This window comes from Arvicola amphibius, chromosome 6 (assembly GCF_903992535.2).
Source record: "Arvicola amphibius chromosome 6, mArvAmp1.2, whole genome shotgun sequence".
NCBI lineage: Eukaryota > Metazoa > Chordata > Mammalia > Rodentia > Cricetidae > Arvicola > Arvicola amphibius.
In genome coordinates this window covers 2,072,224-2,085,382 of record NC_052052.2, presented here as the reverse complement: position 1 = coordinate 2,085,382, position 13,159 = coordinate 2,072,224, and the positions used below count along the sequence as shown (strand labels likewise).

The window sequence follows — 13,159 nt, the reverse complement described above, 5'->3', positions numbered from 1 at the left end:
ATAGGACTTCCTGTGAGCTCCCTTCAGGAGTTCCTGAGTGCCCCTCATACCCTATGCCATGTCTCTTCCCGTTGCTGAGGGAACCACTTTGGCTGATTGACCTGAGATACTGGCCCAGGATGGAGGTAGCTGGTTGTAGCTGGGAAGGTTACCTGAGGGAGTCAGGGTGGTGATATTTGTCCTGGACCCTGTGGAGGACCCAGCACAGGCCACATGCTCACCTCCAAGGCCAGGCAGATCAGGATAGGGAATGTATAAGTTCTGGCACTGAGATTCTCTCCCTCTCCCTTCCTCCTTCCCTCTCCCCTCCCCTCCCAGGTCTCATGTAGTTGAGGCTGGCTTGAACTTACTGTGTAGCCAGAGCTGGCATTGAACTTCTATTCCTCCAGCCTCCACCTCCCCAGTGTCAGGGTTATAGGCATGTGCCACCACACCATGCTCCACATGGTCTAAGAATAGTAATGAAACGCAGAAAGATTTCCATCTCCATTTTCTTACTAAATTTTATTTGTTGTTGGGTTTTTGTTGTTGTTGTTTTTTTGTTGAGACAGGGTTTCTCTGTAGATTTTGAGCATGTCCTGGAACTAGCTCTTGTAGACCAGGTTGGCCTTGAACTCACAAAGATCCACCTGCCTCTACCTCCCAAGTGCTGGGATTAAAGTCATGCGTTACCACTGCCTGGCTCTTGAAAAAAAAATATATATATATATTACACACACATATATTACACATGCGTGTATCCTATGTGTGTGTGCCTGGTGCCTGTCAAGGCTAGAAGAGGGGGTTGGATTCCCTGGGCCTGGAGTTATCAGATGGTTGTGTGCTGCCATGTGGATGCTGGGAACCAAATCCAGGTCCTCCACAAGAACAGCTGATGCTTTTAACCACTGAGCCTGCCCCTGCTCTTAAAAAAAAAAAAAGAGTATTTTATGAAGGACTTTGCCATCAATCCATTATAGTAAGGACATTGTCCCCTCTCCTGGTTGTCACTCCATCAGGAACAAAAGGGCCCCACCTATGGCTTGGGATGCACTCTTCTGGGGTGCTTGTTTCTGGGGTGGGGATGGGGTGTTTGGGTGGAGACAGCCAGACCTGAGGCTGTTCTAGCTTTCTGTGCTTGGGTCAGAGCCAGTTCTTCCCTTCCCCAGCCGTGGAAAGTAGGGCCTGCCCGGGGTGGTGGTTTGGCTGAGGGTCCAGGAGCGTCATTCCTACTTTCCCGTGACATTTTGCAGAGCTGCAGAATGGAATAGCCCCAGGGCATCATAACACCGCAAGGGGAGCCCTCCTCCCCTCTGTGGCTTTGGTGCTCTGAGTAGCATATTCCTGTCTAGTGGCTTTTAGTGTGACCTGGACACCAACCTTGTATATGACTGTTTCCTGGTGTCCTCTGGGTTGAAGGACAAATGGGGTCAGTTTGAGGGGCCTTGGTTGTTACTGGGTTAGTCCTGGGGTGCAGGTGATCTTACTTCTCTTCATCTCATACCTGTTGGCTCAGGATAGACACCCTTGGGGAGGGTCCCACCGCCAGTCACACGGGTGCTGTGTGCACACGACTGGGGGAAGGCTGCCCAACCCTGCCCTTGGCCTGTCCCTGCCTGTGTGTATCTGGCCTCAGCAAAGCATGCTCTCCCCGGCATCGGGACAGTAAACGGCTTTACAAGCTCCCATCTGCCCCCAAGGCTCCTTCCTGACGGAGAAGCCTTAAGGAAGGCTATTAGGGAAAGCAGGCTGCTGCTGGCAGCAACCTGGTTCTGGGGCCAAAACCACAGGCAGCTCAAGTGTGCAGACTGCCAGGCTCTCCTGCAAAACTCATCCCTGTGGAGCCGCAGATGCAGCTCTGCCCATGTTTCCCAGCCTTTCCCAAACCTGGCAGGGGTTACAGTTACACAAGGGGTCAGCTTCCCAGCCTTGAGAAGCCCGAGGAAGCCTGGCCTGAGTGGAGCCGGAGGGAGAGGTGGGACGAGAGCGGCTGCTGTGGTCCCTTCTTCCCGTCTCATAGTCCCGTCCTGGACTCCTCACAGGGCGGACCAATTCCACTCACCTTGGGGGAGCAGGCTGAGATGGTTCAGTGACCCATGCTGGTGTCTCATCCCAGTCCCGAACCGCCAGGGAAGAGGGCATAAACCCTGAGCTGGGTACAGAGCCCAGCGGGGACGGTTAGGGCTGTCACACTGGGCATGCAGGGAGATGGCGTGCCACAGGGGACAGAGTTGGTGAGTAAAGGTGTGCTGGCTTGAAATGGGGAGAGGAATGATGGGAGGGGCCCAGTTCTGCTGCCCTTGGGTCAGCTGCGGTGTCACCAAGGCCCAACGCTGGTTTTGTGATGGAGCAGTCCTGCTTACAGGACATACCTGCCTTCTAAGTAACCCACCAGACTCTTGAGTAAATGCTCCCAAGGACGGAAGCTGGGCAGTTCTTGTGGCACCTCTTGAGGATACAGCTGGGAGCTAAGGCTTGGCAGTAGAAAACTGCCCAGGGTTGTGGGTGTGGTGTGAGCAAGATGTGAGCTGGGGGCCTAGAGGTTGCCTGTGTGTAAATACGTATGTATGAATCCCCTCTGTGCTGCCGTCTGCCCCTGCCTTGTCAAAGAGCTTCCTAGGACAGACTGCTCTGGCCACTGGCCATACACGGTGGGAGCTCTCAGCATCCAGAAGCCATACCAGTTTAAGGACACCACCCTCTAGCTGGCCTCAAACCACCAGGCTGGTCCGAGGGCTGTATTAAAGCAGCAGATGGGCTTGACTTGGCTGATTGGTTCTTGGATGGTCTTAGTGGTGAGTTTATGGGATGGAGGCTGGAGTCCAGAGCCACTCCAGGACTGTGCCCATCTCGTCCCTCCACCCCACTTGCTGCCCACTGCGTGGAACTCATGCTCCTGATATGAGGCTCTAAGGCCGTGGCCCAAGACCTGGGTTTGTTCCTGTAGTGCAGGTGCTGTCTCCTAAGACTGGGCTAGCACCCTTTGTTGGGGTGTCATACATCCAAGAATGTTGTACATGTTTACACAAAGTCTTGTAGGAAATGTATTTTTTTAATGAGGTCCAGGTTCTTCCTCCGCTAAACCCATTCCTTCCTCCAAGCATGGCATCTCATTATCCCACCCTGGGCAGTGTGACTCCTGCTGGTTGCGAGCGGAGTTACAGCCCAGCTCTGTCGGAATTAAACAGGGCTTTATTTTTCACATAGTCGCAGGTCCAGGAGCAAGGTGCCAACTTTTTCTGGTCCCTGATGAGACCAGAGCCCCATCTGTGTGGCCATTTCTGACCTTAATTAAAGCATAAAGAACGAACATTGTCATATCAGAGGGCTTCGCCCTGTGTGTTGGGGGAGGGGTGCAGGGACACACACAGACGTTAAGGCTCTGATATAGAGCATCACTCAGCTATAGTCACTGTGTCTGATCTGGAAGTGGGCAGGGACCTAAGGGAGACCTTGGGAATTGGAGGATAGTCCTGCAGGATTTTACGCAGATCACAGAGCCCTGCTGAATGTGGGGTGAAGGGGAAAATGGTACCCCATAGGTACATGTGTCTGTTGTGGAGACAGACCTGTCCAGCCCCGTTGCTGAGGCTGGCCTGGTTGTTCCCACTCCTTCAGTACTGTGATTCCAAGTGTGTCACCCCATCCCTCCCCCAGTGAGGCTCTTCCTGATGAGTATGCACTGCCTGCAGGGAGGCCGGTCCCTGACCTCTGCACCAAAGGTCGCTCAGCTTTGCTCATTTCTGACCTTAACCAGATGTGAGCCTCTGGCCTTGGCACTGGGCAGAGGTCCCCAGAATGAATGTCCTTACAGCTGGACCTCTGTAACTCGAGGGGCCTGGAGAAGTCTCCGCCAGCCCCGAGTCCCAGACACACTGACTCTGGCCATTCCCAGAGCTGTGCAGCCCCAGCACCGAGGAAAGAAAATCTGTCTGGTTTAACTTTCTGGGAATCCGCTTGTGTGCTGGGTGATGCTGGCCTGGTTTCCTGGTGTGCACAGCTTGGGAGCATCTGTGAAGTCACAGTTCTGTGGAGCAAAGGGCAGGGATGGTTCTGAGGGTGTGAAGCAGTCCTGAAACGCCAGGTCTGTCATGCCAGCCCACAGTGGGTTCATCCAAGGGCCCATCTTTGCCAGTGACCAGATTGGAGACGAAACACCTCTTTCTCCTGGTTGACGGTGCTTCCTGCTGGGATACTGAGACGTGGTGCCCCTCTGTGCCTGCCGGCCCTGCCAGAACAAGCTTCTGGTTCCGATTACATGTCCCGAGGAGCGATGCAGTTGGTGTGGTGAGAACGGGGTAAACAGAGCCCCTAGGAATGCGGGGCCAGCTGAGGCCATGTGCACGGGCGCCTGGGCGCCTCTGGAGGCAGGGCTGGTGGCTGGATAGCTGACTCAGGTGAGGCCGGCCAGGCCTGGGGTCAGTATGGCTTCCATCCAGAGTTGGGGAAGGCCTCCGGTTGGCAGGCTTACCTCCGTTTTGTAGGAAATTTCTGTAGCTCCTCCCTTGATGCATATGTCGGGGGGCCCTGGGTGACCAGGAGATTGGTCACTGCCTCCCCATGGCTGGCTTTGCCCCAGAGAAGGGGGAATCCACGTGTTCTTCTGACTGTTCTTCTGACTGTGCTTTACATGAGGAGAGACCTGTTTAATGAGCAATGTGGCCTTTAAGCAAACTTGCTTTGAAGGAAGCCCAGCCTTCTCAGAGCCCCGAGGCAGCTCACGAGGCCCATGCCACTGCCAGCACCCGGGCCTTGCGGTGCCATCCTCAGTGGTGCCAAGCCCCCATTCCTAGGCAGTAATGAACCATTTCTCCAAACTGGGCCGCGAACAGTACTGCTTAACGTTGACGGTGTCCCCACATCCCAGGCAGCATCTTAGGGTACAGCCCGGCCCCCAAAGTGCTTTAGTAATGAGTCTTAAGGTTTGCTGACACAGCTCTGAGCACAGGCTTGCACGCAGACAGTCTTACCTCCCCGGCCAGGGGCAGCATTCTTGCGGCTTCCTTCCAGAACTCAGGGCTAACTTCCTTTAACCACAATGCCATTGCCAGGGACTCAATTGTAACCAAACCCATGCCAGGAGCTGGCTGTTATTGCTGTTGGAAGCTCAGTGTCCATCCCACTGCCTTGCCATCTCCACAGGCCAGCTGAGGGTACGACGGAGCTCATCCACAGAGTGCACAGGCACTCACCAGGCCAGCCATTATCCCTTTTCCATGCCCTGCAGCAGTCCAACCAGAAGGGACAGGGTGCTGCCCTCTGGGACACAGTCTTCCTGAGGACCTATGGCTGCTGGGGAGAGTGGACATTCTGATAGGGTGTGAGGTGTGGTCTGGCCTGGGGTAGAAGGAATTTGCTCAGATTTCCTTCAGGTACCGGTGGCCAGGCCTGTGGTCTAAGGCGGCCATTCATAGAGGCTCCATACCTGACCTTCTGCCTTGGCCTGAGGACCACGGTGGTATGGTGGATCTTGCCGTGACTCCTAGCTTGTTGCCAGGCAATGAACCAGCTGCTTCTCAACAGCCTCCTAGTGTTGCTTGTCTTGTGTTGGCGTGGGGAGGGGCGGGCGGTGTGGAGCAGGGATATTAGGCTTCTGTCAAGGCAGATGGATCTACCTTGTATCCACGTCCTGGGTGGGCTGGGTTTGAAGGATTCAGAGAGATGTCCATTGTACTGTGGACCCTGTAGGTGACTGAGAAGAAAGTAGAGTCAGGCTGGAGACTGAGAACAAGGGACAGGGTAGTGAGGGCTCCTGTGGGAAGCCATCCTAATCAGATTGTTCATGCGAGAAGAAGGATCTGCCTTCTTGGCCTGATCGAAGCTCTTTGTGTCCTCAGCCATCAGCTCTTGCACTTTGGGAAACGGTGGCTGCCAGCATCAGTGTGTCCAGCTCACGGTGACGCAGCACCGCTGCCAGTGCCGGCCCCAGTACCAGCTGCAGGAGGATGGCCGGCGCTGTGTCCGTAAGTATGGCAGAGCTGGAGAGTGAGGGGGTCCGGGGTCCAGGAAGGAGCCTGATGCGTGATAACCGGGTGGTGGGAGGGAGGAAGGGAGGCCCAGGCTGCTGTGGGCCTGAGGCGCAGGGATGTGAGCGCTATTGGGTAGCATGTGCTCGGGGCAGGAAGTACAGGATGGAGACAGTACCCATCTTCCTAGATGGCCATCTGGGGTCTGGGCAGAGAAGGCAGCCAGGTCAGTGTGTAGGACTTTGGGCTGCATGCATAGGAGAAAGAGGCTTTGCTAAAGGAACGGGGGGGGGGCAGGGTCAGAGCCCTTCCCCCAGACATGGAAATGGGACAGAGCAGGCGCAGGGCCTCCCCAGCAGAGGAGGAAGTGAGTGTATAGATGTGAGGCCAACCATGCAGCTGGAAAGGCATGGAATTTCAGGGCTGGGGGGACACAGGGCTGAACAGGTTACAGAGCTAGGGGTGTTTATGGAGCTTGGGGTCATAGAGCTAAGGGGTCACAGGGCTGGAAAGGTCATGGGATAGAGGGGATCACAGAGTGGGAGCCGTGGGGCTGAGGGAACCACAGGGTTGAAGATGTTAGGGTTGGATGATCACGTGGTGTCCTTGGATCAGAGGACTGGGGAGAAGGGTTTTGGGGCTCCTAACCCTAGTGTCAGTTCCAACACCTTATCCCAAAGCAAGAACTCTGGGAGGAGCAGGCAAGGCTCACACCAGAGCTGGCCTGGGCTGGCCACCTCCTTGCTGGAAGGTTCTCTTCTAGCTAGGCCTTGCTTTCTGCCATTGGACACATTTTTTTGAGAACCATGACACTTGCACGTCGTGGGTACTGGTCAGATACTGACCCTAATAGAGCCTTAGGATCCTGGCCTTGACTGGGGGGCCATGGCAGAGGCTAGAGCAGAGAGGGATTTCTGCGCTGAGGAGGAATCCTGCATCTGTCAGAGCCCACCCCCCATCTCTTCTCTTTGCCTGCATCCCTCTGGCTCTGTATGCAGGGAGAAACCCGTGTGAGGATGGCAATGGTGGCTGTATGCACGTATGCCAGGCACTCCGGGGCCTTGCCCACTGCAGCTGTCACACAGGTTACCAGCTTGCTGCAGACCGCAAGGCCTGTGAAGGTAGGATGCTTTACCAATCCTCAACATCCCTGAGGCGCCCTGCTGGATGGGTCTTTGGGTGACCTAGGGTGATACTTAATCGTCTCTCCCTTAAGGGGGTGGCAGTTGCCCAAGGAGCTGTCTACAACTGGTCAAGTTTCTCCAGAAGGGAGGAAACTCAAGTTTCTGTCTTCAACATACTTGCTGTAGTGTTTAATTAGCTCCCATCCTTAGGACCCAGGAGAGCAAGCAAGGGGAAAGGAAGGGATCCCTGATAAGCCCCGCAAGTGTCCCAGTGAATCAGTGCTGGGCTTTCTCGGGGCAAGTGGTGTTAAATGCATTAACGGTAGCGCTACAGTTTGGCACTAGTTTCCAGAACCCCTCCCTTCATCCTGCCAGTTGCTGTCATACGGCGAGGCCAGGTTTGTGCTCCACTACATCCCTAGCTGTGTGTTGTCCTGACGTCTCTGTAGATAGGTAGGTCTGGGGTGGGCAGCCTTGGGGGAAGTCTGTTACCTGCCCAGTGACTTCAGGGTGAGTGTGGTGTTCCTAGGGCCATCAAAGAGGCAGTGGTTAGCCTTCTGAGATGTCATGTCTGGTGGCCAGGTACCCACAGGACAGGGGAAGTCGATAACTACACACCGATCTGCACTAGGGAGTCATTACTGGTGTAACAGAAAAGACCCCCTCTGGGCTCAACATGAGACCCAATCTGTCTCCTTCCCCAGGGATCTGTCAGGGTGTGTATGGCAGGGTATGGGCCAGCCTGATCTCCACTAAGCCATCTAAGCCAGGAAGCTGTTAATGAACCCAGGGATATGGGGCCACCACCACTTTCCCCACTGTTGGTGGAGCCTCTCTCTGCCCTCTCTCTGTCTCGCCCTTTCAGACGTGGACGAATGTGCCACGGGACTGGCTCAGTGTGCTCACGGCTGCCTCAACACCCAGGGATCCTTCAAGTGTGTATGCCACACAGGCTACGAGCTGGGTGCCGACGGCCGGCAGTGCTACCGTGAGTAGGCAGTGAGTGGTGGACTGGGGATGCTCAGGGTGCTAACGTGGCTCCCCAAGACCCTAAAGTCAGTTTCTGTTGGGCAGCTCTGGGTGTGGGTCCCCAGGGGCTGGCTAGGGAGTGCTGGACCTTGTCCCACATCCCAGCTGTCTGATGTCACCACAGGGATCGAGATGGAGATTGTGAACAGCTGCGAGGCTGGCAATGGTGGCTGCTCACATGGCTGCAGTCACACTAGCACGGGACCCCTGTGCACCTGCCCTCACGGTTACGAGTTGGATGAAGACCAGAAGACCTGCATTGGTGCGAGCCAGTTCCTCCCAGGGTGCCCTGCCCCTCCAGCCCCAGAACTTGCTGCTACACCCAGTCTTGGGCTTGTTTGGTGCCATGACTTGGAATTTTCTTCTCTCGCTGCTGCTGGGACTGCCTGGGCTCAGCAGGAGCTGCAGGAGATCTGATGAGAGTCAGCAGCTCAGCTCAAAGGCTTCTGAGTGCTTGCAGTGGCCTGCTGGGCTCTGCCTGCCCTCACCCTTAAGGCCATTGGCTGTGCTTGTGCCTGCCGTGTGTGTGTGTGTGTGTGTGTGAGAGAGAGAGAGAGAGAGAGAGAGAGAGAGAGAGAGAGAGAGAGAGAGAGAGAGAGAGAGAGAGAAAGAGAGAGAGAGAGAGAGCGAGCATGTCCACGTAACTTTATACGTGTGGTGTGTTTGTAGGTGTGTATATGTGAGTTTGGGCAGGAATGAGTAATTGCAGATGTGTGTGATTCTTTCCAGGTATGTGTGGCTCTGTGTCTGTATGCATGATTGCATGCCGTATGCAAGTGGTTGTGGACAGGTTCACATGTGGCCCAGTAGGTGGTGTAACGGCATGTACGCAGGGTTGTTGCCGTGGGATTGCGGGAGGATGTATGTGTATCCATGGCGCCAGTAGGCGTCTGTGTGTACCTTGCAGACGTTGACGACTGTGCCAACTCCCCGTGCTGCCAGCAGGTGTGTGCCAACACCCCTGGTGGGTATGAGTGTAGCTGCTATGCTGGCTACCGGCCCAACCCCGACGGCTGTGCATGTGAGGGTGAGCACATGCTGCCCTGGAGCAGCTGGGTGATTGGGGGAGAGACACCGGGGTCGGCCCTGGCTCTCCCGAGGTGGATGTGCTATCGGCTGGCTTACGTGCCTGCTGTGAACTCACGCACTCCCGTATAGTCCACATGTAAACTTCCGTTTGATTTCTTGCATACCACACATAAGTCATCCATGTAGCTAGCCAGTCTCACACACAGAAGCATGCACTTGTATGCAATCAGGTGCATGTTAATCAGGTGCACACACCACTGTGCCCCTTCCACACTCACTGCCCTCTGGCCAGTAGTCTCTGGCTTCCCTCACAGGGTTGGGGGACATGCTCCTGCCTGTTCTTTAAGTGACTCTCCTGACAGCTGCCCAGTGTCCCTTCACTCTTGAGTGGAAAGACCGTGGCTGGGGGTGGGGGTGGTAGTGCTACCGGCCACTCAGGGGGGATGAGCGCTTGACCCTGTCTGTGAGGTACAGCCGGGACAGGCATGGGTCTCCGGGCTCCTGACCCTGGGAGCACCACCCCAGCAGCGCTGTCTGTCTGCAGATGTTGACGAGTGTGCCTCTGGTCACAGCGGCTGTGAGCATCACTGTGCTAATCTGGCTGGCTCCTTCCAGTGCTTCTGTGAAGCTGGTTACCGGCTGGACGAGGACCGCAGAGGCTGCACCCGTGAGCTTCCCCTAGGCACCGATGCCTTTTGGGTGTCTGATCCCAGTAGCCCACATGTCTGGCGTGCCAGCTGGCACCTCTGCGAACCCCGTATGGTCCCATCTCCTTCAGTAGGGGTGGGGCCAGCAGGCAGAAGGAAGCAGGTTGGTGGGATGAGGGCACAGTGTTGCAAGGATCTTAGGTGTCCAGTTTCTGCTCTGACCAGGTGAAGGAAGAGCTGAGCCCTAAGGCAGTGTTGTTGAGTGCGTGGGCAGGAAAGGCTGAGAGGCCTGCATGTCCTTCCACAGCCCTAGAAGAGTCCGTGGTAGACCTGGATGGCCAGCTGCCCTTCGTGCGGCCCCTGCCCCACATCGCGGTGCTGAGGGACGAGCTGCCCCAACTCTTCCAGGATGACTATGGGGCCGAGGAGGAGGCAGCAGAGTTGCGGGGAGAACACACGCTCACTGAGAAGTTTGGTGAGGCATGGGCCTGCCCTTGTGGTTTCCCCACTTGGGGGATGGCAGCTTGCAGTCCTGGGCCCACTGCCCTACGGGAGGGTCCGCCCCTTACAACTTGTACAGCTCATTCAGGGCTAAACTGGCCCCCAGCTCCTAGGGTGGGGTTCCCGTATCTCACCTTGGAGCTTGGAGACGAGGAAGCCCCTCGTCTTCTCTTCTTTGGCCCAAGGGCCTGAGGCCAGGGGATCTAGCTCTGACATCCTTCTTCCCATCTTCCCGCAGTCTGCCTGGACCACTCCTTCGGCCACGACTGCAGCCTGACCTGTGATGACTGCAAGAATGGAGGGACCTGCTTTCCGGGCCTGAGTGGCTGTGACTGCCCAGAGGGCTGGACAGGGATCGTCTGCAATGAGAGTGAGACACTGGGGGTGGGGGTCTAGGCAGAGTCTGCGGGCCCCAAGAGTTGTGAGCATCCATCCTGTATGGTTCCTCCTACCTAGCTCTGGGGAGAAGAATCTGAGTATGTCCACCATCTGTCCATCCATCTACCAACCCACCCATCTACCCATCCACTCACACACCCATCTACCAACCCACCCATCTACCCACCTACCCACCAACCCACCCATCCACCCACCCACCTACCCATCCATTCCATCCACCTACCATTCCATCCATCCGTCCGTCCGTCCGTCTGTCCGTCCATCCATCCATCCATCCATCCACATACCCATGTACCTATCCCTCCCTCCCTTCCTCCCATCCATTTACTATCATATCATCTTGTCTCCCTTTGATAAGAGTCTACTGACTTTCCCCCCCTTGTGCTAGACATGGTACTAGGATGTGGGGCACTCTGGGAACCAGCAGACAGGGTGTGTGACGCTCCCAGCCAGTCTCTAGGGATCCCAACGACAAGCCAACAAATATCTAAGAGTATTGTTTGTGTCTGTGAAGGAGAGCTAGTGGGCAGGCTTTTCTCGTACAGGTAGCAGGGTCTGTGAAACCGTTATCTGATAGAAGCTGAGCCTTGCTCAGGGCTACACAACGGTTTAGCCGCTGAAGCACCCTGGAAATGGATCTGTCTACAGCCTTCCTTATCTCTCCCAAAGCCTCCTGACCAGGAGGGAATTAGGCTCATCTCAGGCTGTGAGGATCACCTGAATGGCCATCTGATTGAAAGGACTAGCGTGTGCGTGCGTTGATTGGTGATGTCTGCCATGAGTGCGGTATGGGTCATGAGGCACAAATTGCATCATTTGCCATCCCAGGCATTTGTTTAAAACTGGTGCCTTAGCCGGGCGGTGGTGGCGCACGCCTTTAATCCCAGCACTCGGGAGGCAGAGGCAGGCGGATCTCTGAGTTCAAGGCCAGCCTGGTGTACAAGAGCTAGTTCCAGGACAGGCTCTAGAAACTACAGGGAAACCCTGTCTCGAAAAACCAAAAATAAAATAAAATAAAATAAAATAAAATAAAATAAAACTGGTGCCTTTAACGCCAGAAGGACCGCAAGAGTTCTGCCCGCTGGTTGGTAATCCTGGTGTTCCCTGTCATCCCTCCATAGCTTGTCCTCCAGACACCTTCGGGAAGAACTGTAGCTCTCCCTGCACCTGTCAGAACGGCGGGACCTGTGACCCCGTGTCAGGAGCCTGCCGCTGTCCCCCGGGTGTCAGTGGAGCCCACTGTGAGGATGGTACGTGTAGCCCCTCCCTCCGTGAACTCTAGGGGAAGGGGAAGCCACACGATTTCTTATCCTTCTGTCTCCGGGGCTTTCGGCTGTTCCCGGAGGGAACAAAGACCTTTAGTGAACCATTAGTTTTACCTTGTGGTTTACTTCCTGGGACTTACACATAGGAGGTTGAGACTCAATTTGAAGGTAGAGACTTGATTGGAATGGATTCCCTGGGGAGGTGATGAGCCTTGGGACCTGGGGGCATTCAAGCAGAACTGGAGATGGCCAGCTGGGATTTGTTGAAGGCGTTCTGTCTGTGCTGGTGGCTGCCTGGGGTGATGCTTGACATCCTGTCTAGCTGTACTCACAGCACTGTGGGGGATTACAGTTTGTGGGAATAAGCTTCTGGGGGGCGCAGCTTTGTCTCTGGGTCATTTGTGTTTTCTGCCACTTTAACTGCTCCTGTTAGAGCAGTTGACAGAACCAGCCCCAAGGGTGACAACAGGGCGCTCCAGCAGCCCACAGTGCTCACGGCTTCTCCCCAACCTTGCTTAGTGTCTCTGTTGTCCCTCTCTTATTCTCTGCTGCCAATACGTGGAGACTGGGGGAGCCCTGGGTGTGACAGGCTCCAGGTGGCCTGAGGAACATTTGGCAGGTGTAGGATTCGAATTTATATCGCTTCCCAGAAGCTTTTCCCCTGAAGTCTCGGGGGAGTGCAACCAGATTCCCCAATAGGTAAACTAAAGGGGGCTTCTGGGGACAGACGGGTCAATTTTCAGGAGTGGAGATCTCACGGAGCCCTCAGGTTGGTTTCCCAGGCCTTGGGTGTCCCTCACTACGTGACTCTATTCCTCCAGTCTCTGCCTGTGACCCTATGTGACCACACCTCTGGGCTGTCTTCTTCTCTTTGTCTCAAATGCCACTTGCCTGTAAGCTAAGCACATTTGTTCATTGGATTTGGGGGTCTTAGAGCAGTGTGGGTAGTCTTATTCCAAGATCCAGGAGACTGGACATAGCACCTTTGGGGGTTTCATTTTCAGTTATATCTATGTTTCTTTCAATAGGAGGGACACGAGGCAGGGCAGGGCCAGAGGGCAGTATTTGGAGAAGGGCAGCCTGCCAGGCTTGGGTGTAGCCCCGACCAGGTGAGGCCTTGCAGCCATCTCTCTTTGGGCTCAGTATTCTGTGTGGATCAGAGGTCAGGGCACTTAGGGGAGATTTTGCACCTTTCAGAGGTGTGCTGATGAGTGTGCTCT

The 13,159-nt window shown here is 55.4% G+C and overlaps 1 protein-coding gene across 1 annotated transcript in view; it reads left to right on the top strand.

The window, feature by feature from the left end:
* The window catches only part of Megf6 (multiple EGF like domains 6), a 96,372-nt gene that overhangs the window by 68,034 nt on the left and 15,179 nt on the right, over window positions 1–13,159 (top strand). Inside the window, 9 exon segments of the mRNA XM_038334249.1 lie at window positions 5,817–5,942; window positions 6,944–7,066; window positions 7,935–8,057; window positions 8,223–8,360; window positions 9,006–9,125; window positions 9,672–9,794; window positions 10,082–10,249; window positions 10,514–10,645; window positions 11,796–11,924. Of these exon segments, the coding sequence (XP_038190177.1) occupies window positions 5,817–5,942; window positions 6,944–7,066; window positions 7,935–8,057; window positions 8,223–8,360; window positions 9,006–9,125; window positions 9,672–9,794; window positions 10,082–10,249; window positions 10,514–10,645; window positions 11,796–11,924 (1,182 nt within the window).